Source organism: Macaca thibetana, chromosome 9, assembly GCF_024542745.1.
Source record: "Macaca thibetana thibetana isolate TM-01 chromosome 9, ASM2454274v1, whole genome shotgun sequence".
NCBI classification, from domain to species: Eukaryota; Metazoa; Chordata; class Mammalia; order Primates; family Cercopithecidae; genus Macaca; species Macaca thibetana.
The window spans coordinates 39000042-39021167 of NC_065586.1; the positions used below are offsets into that span (position 1 = coordinate 39000042).

Sequence of the window (21126 nt, forward strand, 5' to 3'; positions counted from 1 at the left end):
CCAGATGCCAGCATCATACTTCCTGTACAGCCTGTGGAACCATGAGCTAATTAAACCTCTTTTCTTTAAAATTACCCAGTCTCAGGGATTTCTTTATAGCAATGTGAGAACAGACTAATACAATTGGGTTGTTTCCTAATTGTTGAGTTTTTAAAATTTTTTCTGTGGTAAGGACATTTAACATGAAATCTACTCTTAGCAATTTATCTGTGTACAATACATTGTTGTTGAACGCAGATATTATGTTGTATAGCAAATCTTTAGGGCTTATTAATCTTGCTTCACTGACACTTTATGCTTGTTGATTAGTAACTCCCCATGTTCCCCACTCCCTTGACCCTGGCAACCACCATTCAGCTCTTTGTTTCTATGAATTTGACTACTTTAGATACATCATAGATACATCATATAAATGAAATCATGCAATATTTGCCTTTCTGTGATTAGCTTATTTCACTTATAATACATCATAATGGCCTTATAATTCATCCATTTGTCACATATTGCAGAATTTCCTTATTTTCTTTTTCTTTTTTTTTTTTTTTTTGAATCAGGGTCTCACTCTCTCCCAGGCTGACGTGCAGTGACGTTATCATAGCTCACTGCAGTCTCCAGCTCCTGAGCTCAAGAGATTCTCCCCTCTCTGCCTTCCAAAGTGCTGGGGTTACAAGCATGAGCCACCACAACAAGGGGCAATAGACTTTTCAAAGAGTTTCTTCTTACCTACCTCTGGATTTATTTTTATTTGACATTTGAAGCGCCAACTTGCTTACATTTTTCACTGCTGAGAGACATGCTATGATTTTTCCTTTTATGTTGTTTTTGTTTTTCAATATTTATTTTTCTATTCAGGGGTACATGTGCAAGTTTGTTACACAAATATGTTGCGAACTGGTGGGGTTTGGGCTTCTAGTGTACCCATCGCCCAAATAATTTCTCTTTTATTGTTTACTTTTTAACACTTTTTATTTTATTACTAGTATTTTAATTTTCTAGTCTTCAAATTAACTTTCTCATTCTTATTCGTAATTCACACTGATGTACCTCTTCGCTTCCTTCCGCACGCTGGCTGGGAAGGTTCCGACTTTCCCTAAGGTCGTGGACCAGCAGGCTTCTGGGAAACTGAGTCGCAAGTTCTTGGGCTCAGCGCGCATGCTCATGGGACAGGTCTCTGAGGCTCCTTCTGTGCAGGTGCAAATGGCGTAGGCGTTCCTTCTGGGAAGATTCTTCGGCTTCAAGTGGGAGACAGACCCCAAACCCCCAAGTCTATCCGCCGCTCAGGTACGGCTTGGATTGGGAGCGGCGGGCGAGCCGGCGGGATGGGAAGTGCTGCGCAGCTTGGGCAGCGGGTGGCAGGGCAGGCAGGAGGCGGTGGGCGCCCGGCGGTGGGAACACCAGCGCCTGCGCCTGAGCCCGGGAGGAACGGCGGGGTGGGGGCGGCATGGTCGAGGGAGGGGTCGGAGGTCAGGCGTGGGGAACGCGGGGGCGCGGGAACCCGGGGATGCGGGAGGCCGCGGGGTCCGAGTGTCCTACTCCTGGCGGAGCGGGCAGTGTGGACCAGGCGGCCGCGGGAGGGGTCGGGGGAGCCTTGGTGCCAGGCGGCACCGGGTGTGAAAGAACTGTCCAGTGAGAGAGATGAGTGAAATCAAGGTGAGACTTGATTTCCTCACGTGTGAAACCGGGGAATTAATACCTCCTCAGGGGGTTGTGCGGAGGATTCGGGAACGTGGTGACTGTGCCCGCAGTCAGTCACAGCGGCTGCTGTTAATGGAAACATGTTTCTTAGTAGTTTATGCTCATAACCTCGTTCTCAGGTCAGTATAACTCCTGCTCTAACAAATAAGGAAAGGAGACCGAGAGGAAAGTGTTATGCCTAGAGTCACACAGCTAGGTAGCAGGTAAACACGCTAGAGGATGAACTCAGACATTTCTTTCTCTAGATGCCGTGGTCTGATTTACTGTCCTGCTTATAAAAGCCAGCGTTGCATCCTTCGCAGCAGTTAGCAGAAATAATTTGAAGGGTTGACTCTTACCACGTAGCAGTTCTGTTTTTCAGAACTGATTTCCCCGAATGTGTCTTCGGAGCCCTTGGGACAGACAGCGTATTCCCGAGTTGGGTCTGCGCAGTCCAGACTGGTCTATGTTCTCAGTAACTTTGTTTTGTGTTTATTGAAGGTCTCATCTGAGAGTCTATGGAACAGGAAAATTCAGAGTTAAACTGTGGCCTTGAGTGAGGATTTAAGTTAACATGAATTTGTCCTTTAGGTGCATTTCTTATCTTCCTTGGAGCAAAGCACCTCTTGTGAAATAAGACATCTTGAGGAACAAGATCCACGTGGAAAAGAACCACTCCAAATCGGAGTTTCTGAGCAGAGGCACTAGCTCCCAGAAAGGAGCAGATACTAGTTTTGCATACAATGCTCAGAATAAGTAAGATTTGGATGATGTCGCCACATCAGAAGCCACGCCACAGGGAAGGTCTGCACCAGATTTCAAAAGAGAGTAGGAAAATGGACTTAGAAGAATGAAGGAGGGGTTAGGCCATGCAGGAAATATAGCTTCACTGGAAGGGTTTGGGAGACATGCTGTGGGTAAAGTGGTTTTAGAGCTAGAGCTGAGTAAATGCCATCTTCACCAATCCCAGTGTAGCCTCCACTGTTATTTCACTCCCTCTTCCCAGATCCCAAGATCTTTGCACTCCATGAATCTGGCATCAAAAGATAGGCTGATGAATTCCTTTCTTCTGATATTGTACAACAGTAGTACTAGAAAGGTTTTCTGTTTGTCTTGATCGAGGTTGGGAAAAATTGACCTGAGAGTGTAAGTGAATTTCCCTGGCTTTGTGTTAGTGGCAGAGCTGAGAGTAGACGTTGAGTCTCCTGACACCCAGGCCAGTGCTAATCACATTATCACTGTTAAAACAGACATCTTTAAAAGGCAGCCTTTTGAGAAACTACATATACTGTAGAAAAACAGCTTAAGTGACCTTATCTTAAAAGTGCCTCCAATCCTTTTTTCATAGCTTTGGGTGAGTTCTTTTAACTTAAGGAGTAAAATGAGGAAAAAGAAATCTATGTTCGATGAAACTTCTGATGAAGGCTGACATAGCTTTACTTCATTTAGTGTGTTGTAATTTGTTTAATCATTTTTGTTATAATTGTTTTATTTAAGAACACAAAATGGTACATATGTTTTTAAAAATCAGCTGAAAACAGTTATATCCACTCAGTAAAAAAAAAAGGACACATCCAAGCTCCATGTGATCATATAACTGTCACCAATAGACACACATGGATGCATCTTCATGGGTTTCTTCCTGCCTCTTTTCCAGGTTGAAAGCGATGTTCTCCCACAGAGAGACGTTTTACCGCCGACCCCCTGCCGGTGATGCTTGCAGTTTTTTAAGTAGGCAGATCCAAAACATTTCATATTTCTAGTGACTTGCTTCATTTTTTTTTTTTAATCCCAGGTAAATCTTCAGAGATTTCTACATTTTTCCAGGATCAGCAGAAAATGAAGAAATCCTATGTGAGTTGATGAAGTAATTCTGTACTTTGTTTTACAGTGGATCTTAGCAGGTTGACTCTTACACTTAAATTGGAAAAGTCGAAATAGATACAATGAACTTCAAATAAACAGGGTTAACACAATGATTCTCAAACTTTAGTGCATAAAAGTAACCTGGAAAGTTTGTTAAAACAGAACAGGGCCCGAGAATTTTCATTTTTAACAAGATTGCAGGCGATGATGCTAGGGTTCAGGTCTATAGGCCAATAAATAGCATTGGAACAGTAGATCAGAAGGGCAAAGTTGGCTTATATATGTCACATATATGTGTATGTATATGTGTATATATACACATAACTGTATGTATATATGTGTATATATACACGTATCTGTATGTATTTGTGTATATGTATGCAATGTATATACACATACAGAGGTATTGATATCTGTATATATGTGTGTATATATGTGTGTGTATATATTGATGTATATACACACACACATGTCATGTGGAGTTAGTTATCAGATTTGAGTTGCAAATATTTCTGACCTTCCTGGTAACTATGGCAAAGAGAGATGATCTGTTAATGGCTTTCACTGCTGATGAGAATGAAGCTACCTGGTTCCTTTTGGTACGTATGTGAAGCCTGATACTGGAAGCTGAAAAAAAAATATTTTTCTGCTCTTTTTTTTTTTTCCTGTTTTTTGAGACAGAGTCTCGCTCTGTCACCCAGGCTGGAGTGCAGTGGCGCGATCATGGCTCGCTGCAACCTCCGCCTCCAGGGTTCAAACGATTCTCCTGCCTCAGCCTCCTGAGTAGCTGGGACTACAGGTGAGTGCCACAATGCCTGGCTAATTTTTTGTATTTTTAGTAGAGATGGGGTTTTACCATGTTGGCCAGGCTGGTCTTGAGCTCCTGACCTCGTGATCCGTTCACCTCGGCCTCCCAAAGTGCTGGGATTACAGGCGTGAGCCACCGTGCCGCCTTTTTTTTTGCTTTTTATGCAGTGATGGACAGCCTTCTGGTGGCAACCATGAAATAAATACCTGTAATTATTCTTTAGTGAATGCAAAAAACAAGGTACTGAGCAACACTGAGTTAATGAAGTTTTTTAGGGACCACATTACTAGAGCCCATGTAAATCGCTTTCAGATAGGCTTGTTTTTTGTTTTTTTCTGGATAAAACTTAAAACATATAGAGAATAAATTGACTGTATGTCTTTAAAATAACTTTCCAAAAATCTTAGTCTTGCTTCATCTGTAGAATATTCAGTTAAGAGATTATTTTCTGGCAAATGTTTCTGCACTTAATCAAATTTTCAACCCATGCTTCATGCAGAATGGATTATTTCCTACCATTTGTTGGAATTTGATCTGTGAACATCACTAATGATATATTTGTTTATTGTGGTAAAATATACATAACATAAAATTAACAATTTAAAGTGCACAATTCAGTGGCATTTAGCATAGTCCCAATGTTATGCAACTATCATCACTATTTAGTTCCAGAGCTTTTCATCATTCCAAAAGGAAACCTATACGCCTTAGAGTCACTTTCCATTCACCCCTGAGTGCACTCCCTTGCAACCACTAATATACTTTCTGTCTCTATGGACTTGCCTGTTCTGTATATTTTATATAAAGGTAATCATACACTATGGGTTTTGCTTTTTTTTTTTTTTTTTTTAAATAGAGACAGGGCAGACTGGAGTGCAGTGGGTCAATCATTGCTCTCTGTAACCTTGAACTCCTGGGCTCAAGAAGTCCTCCCACCTTCGCCTCCCAAAGTGGTGGGATTACGGGAATGAGCCACTATGCCTAGCCAATATATCTGTCTTTCACCTAGTATATATTTTCAAAGTTCATCTGTGTTATGGCATGTATCTGGCCTCATTCCTTTTTATTGCTGAATAATCTCTTACGTTGATGCACCTCATTTTGTTTATTCATCGATTTTTGGGTTGTTTATACCTAATAGCTATTGTGAATAGTACATTTATGAATATATGTGTATAAATTTTTGTTTGAACACCTGTTTTCAGTTTTCTGGATATATACCTAGAATTAGAATTGCTGGATCATATATTTTGTCTTTTACTGAGGAATCACCAAACTTTTTCATAGCACTGCATAATTTTACATTTCCACCAACAATGTTTGAGGATGACAGTTTCTGCACATCCTTGACAACATCTGTTATTGTTTATTTTTTAAATTATAGCCATTCTAGTGTTTGTAAAGTGGTATCTCATTGTGGCTTTGATTCGCTTTTTCCTAGTGACTAATGCATTTGAGCACCTTTTCATGTGCTTTCTGGCCATTTGTATATCTCTTTTGCAGAAGTGTCTATTCAAGTCCTTTGTCCATTTTTAAATTGGGTTTATTGTAAGAGTACTTTCGTGTACTAGACCTTTATTAGATATATGATTTTCAAATATTTCATTCTATGAGTTTTCTTTTCATTTTCTTGATAGTATCCTTTAATTCATAAAAGGTTTTAATTTTGATGAAGTCTGGTTAATCTATATTTTCTTTTGTTGCACACTTTTGATGTCATATCTAAGGATCCATTGCCAAACCTAAGGTCATGAGGTTTACTTCTATATTTTCTCCTAAGAGTGTTATGGTTTTAGCACTTACATTTAGGACTTTGACCTATTTTGAATTAATTTTTGTTTATAGTGTAAGGAAGTGGTCCAACTTCACATTTATTTGCCTGTGGATATCCAGTTATCCCAACACCAATTTTGAAAAAACTATTCTTTCTCCCATTGTATTGTCTTGGCACCTCTGTTGAGAATCAGTTGACCATAGATGTATGCGTTTCTTTTTGGACTCTTAATTCCATTCAATTGATCTGTATGTCTGTCTTTGTGCCAGTTCCATACTGTTTTGTTTACTGTAGCTTTGTAGAAGTCTTGAAGCCATAAAGTGTGAGTCCTGATTTGTTTATCTTTGTCAAGATTGTTTTGGCTCTTCAGGGTCTCTTGCAGTTCCATGAGTTTGATGGTCATGTCCGTTTTTGCAAAAAAGGTTATTTGATTTTGTATCGAATCTGTAGAACACTTTGGGAAGTATTGCCTTCTTAACCATATTAAGTATTCTATTCATGAACAAGGACTATCTTTCCCTTTATTTAGGTCTTTAATTTCTTTCAGCAAAAGTTTTATGGTTTTTAGTATGTAAGTCTTAGACCTCCTTGGTTAAATCTATTCCTAAGTATTCTTTTGATACTATTGTAATTAGAATTATTATTTTTAAATTATAAATTATTTTTAAAATTTACTTCTTGGATTGTTAATTGCATAGAAAGACAGCTAATTTTTCAGTGTTAATCTTGGTCTTACAGCTTATTGAATTTCTTTTTTTTCTTTTTTCTTTTTTTTTTTTTTGAGATGGACTCTTGCTCTTTCGCCAGGCTGGAGTGCAGTGGCGCAATCTCGGCTCGCTGCAACCTCCACCTCTTGGGTTCAAGTGATTCTCCTGCCTTAGCCTCTGGAGTAGCTGGGACTACCGATGTGCACCACCACTCCCAACTAATTTTTGTATTTTTAGTAGACACAGGGTTTCACCATGTTGGCTGGGATGGTCTCTATCTCTTGACCTCGTGATCTACCCACCTCTGCCTCCCAGCGTTCTGGGATTACAGGTGCGAGCCACCGCGTGGACCTTGAATTTCTTTATTAGCTCTAATGGTTTCTTTGTGGATTCTCAAGGATCTTCTGTTCATAAGACCGTGTCATCTACAAGTAGAGATAGTTTTACCACTTAACAGAGGTGAAAGATTAGGGCCTTCTCAGGTCTTTTCTGAACATGGGCCTTGTCCTAGATATATGTGTCATCATCGGGATTCCCAGGAGTATATGGAAGCTTTTCCAAAGCCCAAAAGCATCTCACTCTTCCACCCAGGCTTATTTTTATGTATCTGTTGTTGACCCCAATTGATATCCTTTGCCCCAAAGGCCACAGCTGGCCTTTAAACGATTTACCTTTAAAGGATTTCAATAGGTGCCTGCTACATAGTCATTTCTCTGTCTGAGAGTTCTTAGCACTGTTCGTTACTCTTTCGGCCACTACCAGACAGAGCAAAACAGACAACCCCAGTTGTTTGAGAACCAGCTCTATTCTGCTCCTTCAAGCACTGGGAACTCACACCAGGAATACAGGATTTCATCTTAAAGACTGTTACTGAGTCAGTGTTATGGGTTGAATTGTGTCTCCTGCAAATTTCATTCATTGCAGTCTCCACCCACAGTACCTCAGAATGTTGCCTTATTTGGAGATAGATTCTTTACAGAGATAATAAAGTTAAAGTGAAGTCATGAGGGTGGGCCCTCATCTAATATGACTGGTGTATTAATTAGTCCATTTTCACACTGCTGTAAAGAAACACCTGAAAATGGGTAATTTATAAAGAAAAGAGATTTAATTGGCTCATGGTTCTGCAGATTGTATGGGTAACATGGCTGGGGAGGCCTCAGGAAACTTAAAACCATGGAGGAAGGCAAAGAGGAAAGAGGCACTTCTTGCATGGCCAGAGCAGGAAGAAGAGAGTGAAGGGGGAGGTACTACATACTTTTAAAAACAGCCAGATCTTGTGAGAACTCACTATCATGAGAACAGCAAGCGGGAAATCCGCCTTCATGATCCAGTCATCTCCCACCAGCCCCTTCTTTCAACATTGGGGATTACAGTTTGACATGAGATTTGTGTGGGGACACAAATTCAAACCATATCAATTGGTGTCCTTTTCAAAGGGAAATTTGGACACGGAGAGACATACAGAAGGAAGACCATGTAAAGACATAAGGAAGGTGACTGTTTGCAAGCCAAGGAGAGAATCCTAGAACAGATCTTTCCTTCAGAGCTTTCAGAAGGAAGCAGCCCTCCTGACACCTTGACTTTGGACTTCTGGCCCCCAGACTGTGAGAAAATACATTTCTGTCATTCAAGCTGCCCAGTCTGTGGTACTTTATTATGACAGCACTAGCAAACTCATAGAGCTTGTGAGGGGAATGGGGCGAAGGTGAGTTAAAACAACGTAGATCTTTCCTGCCAGGTTTCAGCTGCCATTCTCCTGATTAAGATTTGCTTAGTTGCTGTAAACCTTCGTCTATATTCCAGAATTCTAATAAAGCTGCTCTGACATTTTTTTCCCGTATTTCTGTGGAGGGATGGGTCCTGGGAGTTCCCCTCTCTGCCATTTTCCCAGACTGTGGTCTGTCACCAGTATTTTGCAGGTTTTGAGTTAGTTGACCTTTCTGCAGCACCAGACCCTACTGCCTGTTTTCTGCACAGCCTTTGCTGCTGGTTCCTGTGGCATCACACCATCCTCTTCTCTTACCTTCCTTCTAATGACATCTCATTCAAGGAATCTTTTCAACTTCATGGTAAATAACATATCCCCCATGTATTGGTTTCCTATTCCTGAATGTAGCAAATTATCACTAATGTGGTAGTGTAAACCACACATTCATTATCTTAGAGTTCTGGAAATCAGGAGGCTGAAATTAGTCTTATACGACTAAAATCAAGGTGGTGGTGGGACTGGTACCTTCTGGAGACTGTGAAGGGGGATCCTTTTCCTTGCTTATTTCAGGTTATCATGGCCCCTTCTTTGATTTTCAAAGCATGTGATGACTTCAGTCAGCCTTTGCCTGTAAAATGCCTTCTCATCTGTAATCAGATGTCCCTCTGACTCCCTATAAAGACATGTGATTACATTTATGGCCCACTTGGATAATCCAGGACAGTCTCCACTTTTCAAGTTTCATAATCACATCTGCAAAGTCCTTTTTGCCATTTACGGTCATAGTCACAAGTTCCAGGGATTAGGACGTGGATATCTGTGGGGCCATTGTTCAGCCCACCACATCTGGGTTTTGATCTGTGACTCCCTGTTCCATCCTATTTACATACATGCATTGGCTTCTTACTCTCTTTGTATAAGTACATGGAGATGTATGTTTGTATCATGGAAGAGTATACATTTTTGTTTATATGATTTTTAGAATTATATAGCCCATCTCAATTGGTATATATGTTACTGCAGCTAGTAAAAAAAATTAATATTGCACTGAAGATCTATCCAAGTTGATTAGTTTATTCCTTTTTATTCCATATATTCTGAGACCATACTGCATTTTATCCATTTTTTCATTGAAAGGCATTTAGGTCATTTCCATTTTTCCTTATTGTGTGTAATACTTCAGTAAACATTCTTTACTTTGTCTGCATAAAGAGAAAGGATTTCCAGACTGGGCACAGTGGCTCACACCTGTAATCCCAGCACTTTGAGAGGCCAAAGTGGGAGGATTGCTTGAGCCCAGGAGTTTTTGAGCAGCCTGGGTAACATAGGGAGACCCTGTCTCTACAAAAAAAAAAAAAATTTAATTACCTGGGCATGGTGGTGCATGCTTCTAGTCCCAGCTAATCAGGAGTCTGAGGCAAGAGGACTGCTTGAGCCCAGGAGTTCAAGGCTGCGGTGAGTTGTGATCAAGCCACTGCACTCTAGCCTGGGCAACAGAGCGAGAAAGGATTTCCAGAGTTACTTGGTGCTACCAGTTTGTCTACCAAGTTACCATACCACAGCCGTTTATGAGAGTACCATTTTCTTTATCTTCTTCCTAGCAATCGATATAGTCATATTTTAAAATTATGGTCAATCTGGTAGATAAAGAAAACCTCATTGTTTTGATTTGAATTTCTCTGATTGTAGGGTTGAGCCTTTCAGTTTTCTTTTGTTCATATCCCTTACATACTTTTCTATTGATTTGGTTCTGTATTTCTTACTAATTTATAAATTTGAAATTGTGTATAGTAATCTTTGTGTTATTTTTCTTTTTTTTTTTTTGAGAAAGAGTTTCGCTCTTATTGCCTAGGCTGGAGTTGCAATCGCACAATCTCTGCTCACTGCAACCTCCACCTCCCTGGTTCAAGCGATTCTCCTACCTCAGCCTCCCGAGTAGCTGGGATTATAGGCATGCGCCACCATGCCCAGCTAATTTTGTATTTTTAGTAGAGATGGGGTTTCTCCATGTTGGTGAGGCTGGTCTCGAACTGCCGACCTCAGGTGATCTGCCTGCCTCGGTCTCCAAAAGTGCTAGGATTACAGGTGTGAGCCACTGTGCCCGGCTTATTATTATTATTATTATTACTGAGGTGGAGTCTCACTCTGTCACCCAGCCTGGAGTGCAGTGGCGCCATCTTGGCTCACAGCAACCTCCGCCTCCTGGGTTCAAGCAATTCTGCTGCCTCAGCCTCCTGAGTAGCTGGGATTACAGGCGCCCACCACCACGCCCTGCTACTTTTTTTTTTCCCCTAAGACGGAGTTTCGCTCTTGTTGCCCAGGCTTGAGTACAATGGTGCTATCTTGGCTCACTGCAACCTCTGCCTCCTGAGTTCAGGTGATTGTCCTGCCTCAGCCTCACAAGTAGCTGGGGTTACAGGTGCCCACCACCACGCCCGGCTAATTTTTTCTTTTTTTTCTTTTTTTGAAGTAGAGATGGGGTTTCACCATGTTGGCCAGGCTGGTTTCAATCTCCTGACCTCAAGTGATGCTCCCGCCTCGGCCTCCCAAAGTGCTAGGATTACAGCCAATTTTTGTATTTTCAGAGGAGAGGGGTTTCACCATGTTGGCCAGGCTGGTCTGCAACTCCTGACCTCAGATGATCCACCTGCCTTGGCCTTCCAAAGTGCCAGGGTTACAGTTGTGAGCCTCCGTACCTGGCCTTTTTTCTTAATTTGAAAATCTGTATTCCAAAGGGCATTAACATGATTATTTGCTTTATCCTGTAAAACATGATATACCAAACTAACAATACCAATATTATTGTTAACAAAATATTTTTGAAACCAGTTTAAGATTTATTTTGCAGTTCTTTTGTCCTTAGGGCACAGCCCCATTGTGACATACAATTAGATTCCTTTGTTTTAAATTTAGCAGAAATAATTCTCTGAGTGGTATGGCATCAACTTTAGATATAATTATATTTATTTGTTTCATTGCTGTTTGTTTTTAGGGTTTTATTTTGAGAATAATTTTTTATAATTATGAAAAATATTTAAATGTTTGCAAAGACAGATCTGTAAAGCAAAGTATATTCAGAGATCAGTCAGGGATTCATCCCTTTCCCTCCATCTGATTCCTTGTTCCTTTTTTCACCTTATGAAGAATGATTCATTTTGTTTTATGACTTATCTTTTTATCGTTATTTTTAATATAAGTAGATCTGTATGTAGATACACATATTTTCCTTTTGTATATAAAAGCTGCCACATTATACTTGATTTTCTCAGACTTCCTTTGATCATATAATAGAACCTGGAGTTCACTCTGCAGTGGGATATGCAGGTCTTCCTTATGTCTTATTTCAGTCGCTTAGCACTCTGTAGTGTGAATGTACAACATACGTTCAACCAATTGTTTACTAATCAACATTTGGGTTGTGTCTAGTCTTTTGCAAATATAAATACTGCTCTAGCTTTGTGCCTACATCTTTTCAATTTTTTTTTTTTTTTTTTTTGGTGGGGGGAGACGGATTTTCGCTCTGTTGCCCAGGCAGGAGTGCAATGGCATGATCTCAGCTCCCTGTAACTTCCACCTCCTGGGTTCAAGAGATACTCCCTATCTCAGGCCCCCAAGTAGCTGGCATTACAGGTGCCCACCACCGTGCCTGGGTAACTTTTTTGTGTGTTTTTAGTAGAGATGGGGTTTCACAATATTGGTTAGGCTGGTCTTGAACTCCTGACCTCAGGCGATCCGCCTGCCTTGGCCTCCCAAAGTGCTAGGATTACAGGTGTAAGCCGCCGCGCCTGGCCCCATCTTTTCAATTTTTGGCTAATGTGTCTTTGTGGTAGATTCTTAGAAGTGGGATTTCTAGGTCCACTGGTAAATTCATACATATATAATGTAACTGAATACTACCATATTTCACTTCACAGTGGCTGCTTATTTTGTATTCTCACGAGCAGGATATGAGTATGCTTTTATGCCTATAGCAAACCAAACTAAGTGTATGTGTTATTCTTTTGGGTTTCTGCCAGTCTGATAGGAGTGAATGGTTCAATGCAATTTTTACTTACATTTTATTTTTATTTTTTTTTTACTTTAAAGGGTAATCTTTTTTTTTTTTTCAGATGGAGTCTTGTTCTGTCGCCCAGACTGGAGTGCGGTGGCGCGATCTTGGCTCACTGCAACCTCTGCCTCCCGGGTTCAAGTGATTCTTCTGCCTCAGCCTCCTGAGTAGCTGGGACTACAGGTGCCTGTCACCACGCCCGGCTAATTTTTTTTGTATTTTTAGTAGAGACGGGATTTCACTATGTTGGCCAGGATGGTGTTGAATTCCTGACCTCATGATCCGCCCTCCTCAGCCTCCCAAAGTGCTGGGATTACAGGCGTGTGCCACCGTGCCCAGCCAATTTTTGTATGTTTAGTGGAGACAGGGGTTCACCATGTTGACCAGGCTGGTCTCGAACTCTTGACCTCAGGTGATCCGCCTGTCTGGGCCTCCCAAAGCGCTGGTATTACAGGTGTGAGCCACCGCGCCCAGCCTTTCCTTCTGTATTTTTAGGAAAGCTTTGCCCTTTTCTTTGTCATGTAAGTTACAGGTACTTATTCCCAGTTTGTCCTTTTTTTTTTTTTTTTCTTTTTTGAGATTCTGTCTCAAAAGAAAAGAAAAGAAATAAGTACAATAAACACCAGTTTACCTAGATTCAACAGTTTTAAGTATTCTTCCACATTTTCTCTCTCTATATGTAATTTTTCCAGGCCAGACAAAGTGGTTCATGCCTGTAATCCCAACACTTTATGGGGCAAAGGTGGGAGGATTGCTTGAGCCCAGGAGTACAAGACCACCCTGAGTAACATAATGGGACCCCATGTTACAAAATATTTTAAAAAATTAGCTGGACATGGCTGTGTACACCTTTAGTCCCAGCTACTCAAGAAGCTGAGGCAGAAGGATCACTTGAACCTGGGAGGTCAAGGCTGCAGTGAGCTATGATCGTGCCACTGCACTCCAGCCTGAGTGACAGAGTGAGCTACCATCTCAAAAAACAAAACAAAATTTCCATTTTCCCCAAAAATGTCCTCTGTAGCTTTGCTGGGCCCAAGAGCCAATCAAAGATGATGTTTTTTTATTCCTTCATCATAATGAACATTTAAAATATGTCCTGGTCAGGAGTCTTGTTGAACAGTTATTCTTGAATTTAACTGCTTTTCAGAATCATTTGGAGCTCTTTAACTATTCCTATACCTAGGTGATATGCAACCATGCTTAGAAGCACTGTTGTAGACTGCCTGCACATCTGTATTTGACTGATTTATTTTTCCTCACAATCAGATTCATATTATACTTTTTTTTTTCTTTTTTTCTCGAGAATGAATCTAGCTCTGTCGCCCAGGCTAGAGTGCAGCGGCACGATCTCGGGTTACTGCAAACTCCACCTCCCGGGTTCAAGTGATTCTCGTGCCTCAGCCTCCCAAATAGCTGATGTCACCATGCCCAGCTAATTTTTGTATTTTTAGTAGAGATAGGGTTTCACTGTGTTGGCCAGGCTGTCCTCAAACTCCTTACCTCGTGATCCATCCGCCTCGGCCTCCCAAAGTGCTAGGATTATAAGCGTGAGCCACCGCGCCTGGCATATACATTTATCTTATGCCAGTTTATTATGTACTTTTTATATGGTCTGTTTGTACCACTATTTGTAATGGTACCAAATATCTCCATTTGAAAAGTAGACTTTCTTTTCCTTTTTGTAAACTAATAATCTTTGGGTGGAATACGGAGACTATGTGAACATCCTCTTCCCAATAATCTTTGCCAATGGTTGACTATTTAGGGTGAGCACTTCTCAGCATGTTTATTGGCCATGTTAGTGTTGTCTTTTGTGAAATGACTGTTCAGATATTTTCCCCCATTTTTCTATTAGGTTGTCTTGCTTGTATTGATTTTAGAAGTATTTTATATATTCTGGGTATAGTCCCTTTAAAAGTTGGATATGTTGTCAATATTTTCTTCTCTCTGATTTGCATTTTTTTTGCATTAATAGTATCTTTTGATTAATCGACATTCTTAATGTGGTCCAGTTTATTTCAGTCTTCTTCTTTATGGTTAGTGCTTTTGTATCTTGCTTTAAAAAAAACTTTGCTTGTGAATATAGTTTCATGTTATCTTCTTGAAGTTCTGTTGTTTTTACTCATCATATTTTAACCTGCAATTCATCTGGAATTGATTCTCACATATTGTGTGGGATTGAAGTCAAGTTTTCCCCAATCAGCATAGCTTATTGAGACTGTCCTTTTTCTCACTGCTCGGCTATGAAACTTTTAAAAATATATCAGGTATCCATGTTTGTAGGTCTGTTTCTAGACCATAATTTTTTTCTATTGGTCTTTCAATGTATTCTGTCACCAATACCACACTGTCTTAAATTACTCTATAATAAATTCTTATATGCACTAGTGTGTTAGTTTTCTAATGCTTCATTATAAGTTACCACAAAGTTTGCCACAAAACAACACAAATTTATTACCTCAGATTCTATGGATCAGGAGTCTGGGAATGGGTTAGTTAGGTCCTGTGCTGGGGCATAAGGCTGCAACCAAGATATTGCCTGAGACACTTAATCTTAATGGAGGCTCAGAGTCCACCATACATATGTGGCAGAATTCATTTCCCATAAATGAGAACCCATAATGGTTTGCTTCTTCTTAGAGGCCAGTAGGAACTTTTCTCTGATACTTTACCTTCTTTTTTGAGACAGAGTCTCACTCTGTCACCCAGGCTGGAGTGCAGTGGCACGATCTCTGCTCACTGCAACCTCCGCCTCGCAGGTTCAAGCGATTCCCGTGCCTCAGCCTCCTGAGTAGCTGGGATTACAGGCACGTGCCACTCTGCCCAGCTAATTTTTGTATTTTTAGTAGAGACGGGGTTTCACCATGTTGGTCAGGCTAGTCTTGAACCCCTGACCTCATGATCTGCCTGCCTCGGCCTCCCAAGGTGCTGGGATTACAGTTGTGAGCCACCGCAACCGGCCACTTTACCTTCTTTGTAAGGACTCGCCTGATTGGGTAAGGCCCAGCAAGACAATCTTTCTTTTGATCAACTCAAAATAAACTGATTAAGGTATCTTAATTATAGCTGCAAAATCCATTTGCCATATAATGTAATATAATCTTTACTGGAGCCACAAGATCTCTCCCACACTAACGAGAGGAGATTATATAAAGATGTAAGTCATCGAGGCTCATCTTAGAATTCTGCCAACCACAATTAGTGTGAGTTCACACATTTTTTTTTTCTCTAAGACTGCCTTGGCCATTCTTGGTGGTTTAAAAAAATTTTTTTTTTAGTTTTAAAAATATTGCTTCCATTTTTATTTATTTATTTATTTATTTGAGATAGAGTCTAACTCTATTGCCCAGGCTGGAATGCAGTGGCGCAGCCTTGGCTCGCTGCAACCTCCACCTCCCAGGTTCAAGTGATTCTCCTGCCCCGGCCTCCCAAAGTGCTGTGATTGACAGGCATAAGCCACCACTCTCGGCCTTTTGCCTTCATTTTATGATGATGAGAACATTCTTAGTTCTTTGAATTTTTTTTTTCTTTTTGAGACCTGTTGCCAGGTTGGAGTGCAGTGCATGATCTCGGCACACTGCCGCCTCTGCCTCCTGGGTTGAAGCGATTCTGCCTCAGCCTCCTGAGTAGCTGGGACTACAGGCACGCACCACCATGCCCAGCTAATTTTTGTATTTTTGGTAGAGATGGGGTTTCACCATGTTGGCCAGGCTGATCTCGAACTCCTGACCTTGTGATCCACCCACCTTGGCCTCCCAAAGTGCTGGGATTGCTGGCATGAGCCACCGCACCCATCTGGTTCTTTGAATTTCTATAAAGCTTCAGAATCAACTTGTCAGTTTCCACAAAAATATTTGCTAAGCTTTTGATTGGGATTACCTTGAATTTATAGGCCAATTTAGGGAGAACTGAGAACTTTGTAATATTGAGATGTCCAATCCGTGTATATAATTAGTTCCTTTATTTTTAAAGATATTCTGTTTTTTTATTTTTTATTTTTTATTTATTTATTTTTTATTATTATACTTTAAGTTCTAGGGTACATGTGCATAACGTGCAGGTTTGTTACATATGTATACTTGTGCCATGTTGGTGTGCTGCACCCATCAACTCGTCAGCACCCATCAACTCATCATTTACATCAGGTATAAATCCCAATGCAATCCCTCCCCCCTCCCCCCTCCCCATGATAGGCCCTGGTGTGTGATGTTCCCCTTCCCGAGTCCAAGTGATCTCATTGTTCAGTTCCTACCTATGAGTGAACATGCGGTGTTTGGTTTTCTGTTCTTGCGATAGTTTGCTGAGAATAATGGTTTCCAGCTGCATCCATGTCCCTACAAAGGACACAAACTCATCCTTTTTTATGGCTGCATAGTATTCCATGGTGTATATGTGCCACATTTTCTTAATCCAGTCTGTCACTGATGGACATTTGGGTTGATTCCAAGTCTTTGCTATTGTGAATAGTGCCTCAATAAACATACGTGTGCATGTGTCTTTATAGTAGCATGATTTATAATCCTTTGGGTATATACCCAGTAATGGGATGGCTGGGTCATATGGTACTTCTAGTTCTAGATCCTTGAGGAATCGCCATATTGTTTTCCATAATGGTTGTTCTAGTTTACAATCCCACCAACAATGTAAAAGCATTCCTATTGCTCCACATCCTCTCCAACACCTGTTGTTTCCTGACTTTTTAATGATTGCCATTCTAACTGGTGTGAGATGGTATCTCACTGTGGTTTTGATTTGCATTTCTCTGATGGCCAGTGATGATGAGCATTTTTTGATGTGTCTGTTGGCTGTATGAATGTCTTCTTTTGAGAAATGTCTGTTCATATCCTTTGCCCACTTTTTGATGGGGTTGTTTTTTTCTTGTAAATTTGTTTGAGTTCTTTGTAGGTTCTGGATATTAGCCCTTTGTCAGATGAGTAGATTGCAAAAATTTTCTCCCATTCTATAGGTTGCCTGTTCACTCTGATGGTAGTTTCTTTTGCTATGCAGAGGCTCTTTAGTTTAATTAGATACCATTTGTCAATTTTGGCTTTTGTTGCCATTGCTTTTGGTGTTTTAGACATGAAGTCCTTGCCCATGCCTATGTCCTGAATGGTATTACCTAGGTTTTCTTCTAGGGTTTTTATGGTATTAGGTCTAACATTTAAGTCTCTAATCCATCTTGAATTAATTTTCGTATAAGCAGTAAGGAAAGGATCCAGTTTCAGCTTTCTACTTATGGCTTGCTAATTTTCCCAGCACCATTTATTAAATAGGGAATCCTTTCCCCATTTCTTGTTTTTGTCAGGTTTGTCAAAGATCAGATGGCTGTAGATGTGTGGTATTATTTCTGAGGGCTCTGTTCTGTTCCATTGGTCTATATCTCTGTTTTGATACCAGTACCATGCTGTTTTGGTTACTGTAGCCTTGTATAGTCTAGTTTGAAGTCAGGTAGCGTGATGCCTCCAGCTTTGTTCTTTTGACTTAGGATTGTCTTGGAGATGCGGGCTCTTTTTTGGTTCCATATGAACTTTAAAGCAGTTTTTTCCAATTCTGTGAAGAAACTCATTGGTAGCTTGATGGGGATGGCATTGAATCCATAAATTACCTTGGGCAGTATGGCCATTTTCACGATACTGATTCTTCCTATCCATGAGCATGGTATGTTCTTCTATTTGTTTGTGTCCTCTTTTATTTCACTGAGCAGTGGTTTGTAGTTCTCCTTGAAGAGGTCCTTTACATCCCTTGTAAGTTGGATTCCTAGGTATTTTATTCTCTTTGAAGCAATTGTGAATGAAAGTTCATTCATGATTTGGCTCTCTGTTTGTCTGTTACTGCTGTATAAGAATGCTTATGATTTTTGCACATTAATTTTGTATCCTGAGACTTTGCTGAAGTTTCTTATCAGCTTAAGGAGATTTTGGGCTGAGACAATGGGGTTTTCTAAATATACAATCATGTCATCTGCAAAGAGGGACAATTTGACTTCTTCTTTTCCTAACTCAATACCCTTTATTTCTTTCTCTTGCCTGATTGCCCTAGCCAGAACTTCCAACACTATGTTGAATAGGAGTGGTGAGAGAGGGCATCCCTGTCTTGTGCCAGTTTTCAAAGGGAATTTTTCCAGTTTTTGCCCATTCAGTATGATGTTGGCTGTGGGTTTATCATAAATAGCTCTTATTATTTTGAGATACGTTCCATCAATACCGAATTTATTGAGAGTTTTTAGCATGAAGGGCTGTTGAATTTTGTCAAAGGCTTTTTCTGCATCTATTGAGATGATCATGTGTTCCTTGTCTTTGGTTCTGTTTATATGCTGGATTACGTTTATTGATTTGTGTATGTTGAACCAGCCTTGCATCCCAGGGATGAAGCCCACTCGATCATGATGGATAAGCTTTTTGATGTGCTGCTGGATCTGGTTTGCCAGTATTTAATTGAGGATTTTTGCATCGATGTTCATCAGGGATATTGGCCTAAAATTCTCTTTTTTTGTTGTGTCTCTGCCAGGCTTTGGTATCAGGATGATGTTGGCCTCATAAAATGAGTTAGAGAGGATTCCCTCTTTTTCTATTGATTGGAATAGTTTCAGAAGGAATGGTACCAGCTCCTCCTTGTATCTCTGGTAGAATTCAGCTGTGAATCCATCTGGTCCTGGACTTTTTTTGGTTGGTAGGCTATTAATGATTGCCTCAATTTCAGAGCCTGCTATTGGTCTATTCAGGGATTCAGCTTCTTCCTGGTTTATTCTTGGGAGAGTGTAAGTGTCCAGGAAATTATCCATTTCTTCTAGATTTTCTAGTTTATTTGCGTAGAGGTGTTTATAGTATTCCCTGATGGTAGTTTGTATTTCTGTGGGGTCGGTGGTGATATCCCCTGTTTTATTTTTTATTGCATCTATTTGATTCTTCTCTCTTTTCTTCTTTGTTAGTCTTGCTAGCGGTCTATCAATTTTGTTGATCTTTTCAAAAAACCAACTCCTGGATTCATTGATTTTTTGGAGGGTTTTTTGTGTCTCTATCTCCTTCAGTTCTGCTCTGATCTTAGTTATTTCTTGCCTTCTGCTAGCTTTTGAATGTGTTTACTCTTGCTTCTCTAGTTCTTTTAATTGTGATATTAGAGTGTCAATTTTAGATCTTTCCAGCTTTCTCTTGTGGGCATTTAGTGCTATAAATTTCCCTCTACACACTGCTTTAAATGTGTCCCAGAGATTCTGGTATGTTGTATCTTTGTTCTCATTGGTTTCAAAGAACATCTTTATTTCTGCCTTCATTTCATTATGTACCCAGTAGTCATTCAGGAGCAGGTTATTCAGTTTCCATGTAGCTGAGTGGTTTTGATTGAGTTTCTTAGTCCTGAGTTCTAGTTTGATTGCACTGTGGTCTGAAAGACAGTTTGTTATAACTTCTGTTCTTGTACATTTGCTGAGGAGTGCTTTACTTCCAATTATGTGGTCAATTTTGGAATCAGTGTGATGTGATGCTGAGAAAAATGTATATTCTGTTGATTTCAAGTGGAGAGTTCTATAGATGTCTATTAGATCCGCTTGCTGCAGAGGTGAGTTCAATTCCTGGATATCCTTGTTAACTTTCTGTCTCGTTGATCTGTCTTATGTTGACAGTGGGGTGTTGAAGTCTCCCATTATTATTGTATGGGAGTCTAAGTCTCTTTGTAAGTCTCTAAGGACTTGCTTTATGAATCTGGGTGCTCCTGTATTGGGTGCATATATATTTAGGATAGTTAGCTCTTCCTGTTGAATTGATCCCTTTACCATTATGTAATGGCCTTCTTTGTCTCTTTTGACCGTTGATGGTTTAAAGTCTGTTTTATCAGACACTAGTATTGCCACCCCTGCTTTTTTTTGTTCTCCATTTTCTTGGTAGATCTTCCTCCATCCCTTTATTTTGAGCCTATGTATGTCTCTGCATGTGAGATGGGTCTCCTGAATACAGCAGACTGATGGGTCTTGACTCTTTATCCAGTTTGCCAGTCTGTGTGTTTTAATTGGACCATTTAGTCCATTTACATTTAAGGTTAATGTGTTATGTGTGAACTTGATCCTGCCATTATGATATTAACTGGTTATTTTGCTCGTTAGTTGATGCAGTTTCTTCTTAGCCTCGATGGTCTTTACATTTTGACATGTTTTTGCAATGGCTGGTACCGGTTGTTCCTTTCCATGATTAGTGCTTCCTTCAGGGTCTCTTGTAGGGCAGGCCTGGTGGTGACAAAATCTCTAAGCATTTGCTTATCTGTAAAGGATTTTATTTCTCCTTCACTTATGAAACTTAGTTTGGCTGGATATGAAATTCTGGGTTGAAAATTCTTTTCTTTAAGAATGTTGAATATTGGCCCCCACTCTTCTGGCTTGTAGAGTTTCTGCCGAGAGATCTGCTGTTAGTCTGATGGGCTTACCTTTGTTGGTAACCCGACCTTTCTCTCTGGCTGCCCTTAAGATATTTTCCTTCATTTCAACTTTGGTGAATCTGGCAATTATGTGTCTTGGAGTTGCTCATCTCGAGGAGTATCTTTGTGGCGTTC

The 21126-nt window shown here is 40.3% G+C and overlaps 1 protein-coding gene across 9 annotated transcripts in view; it reads left to right on the top strand.

Moving 5' to 3' along the window:
• The first annotated feature begins 997 nt into the window (after positions 1 to 997).
• Positions 998 to 21126, top strand: part of LOC126963106 (zinc finger protein 717-like) — a 38255-nt gene continuing 18126 nt past the window's right edge. The window contains exons 1-3 of one of the 9 annotated variants that reach the window (XM_050805079.1): positions 998 to 1281; positions 3470 to 3528; positions 8269 to 8901. Coding sequence is in view for 3 of the 9 variants with exons in the window: in XM_050805083.1 (XP_050661040.1) it covers positions 8866 to 8901 (36 nt within the window). In the remaining 6 variants the exon portion in view is untranslated. Of the gene's footprint in view, positions 1282 to 3469; positions 3529 to 8268; positions 8902 to 21126 lie in introns of those variants that run through there. The other 8 variants (XM_050805083.1, XM_050805080.1, XM_050805078.1 and 5 more) reach the window with 8 other exon arrangements.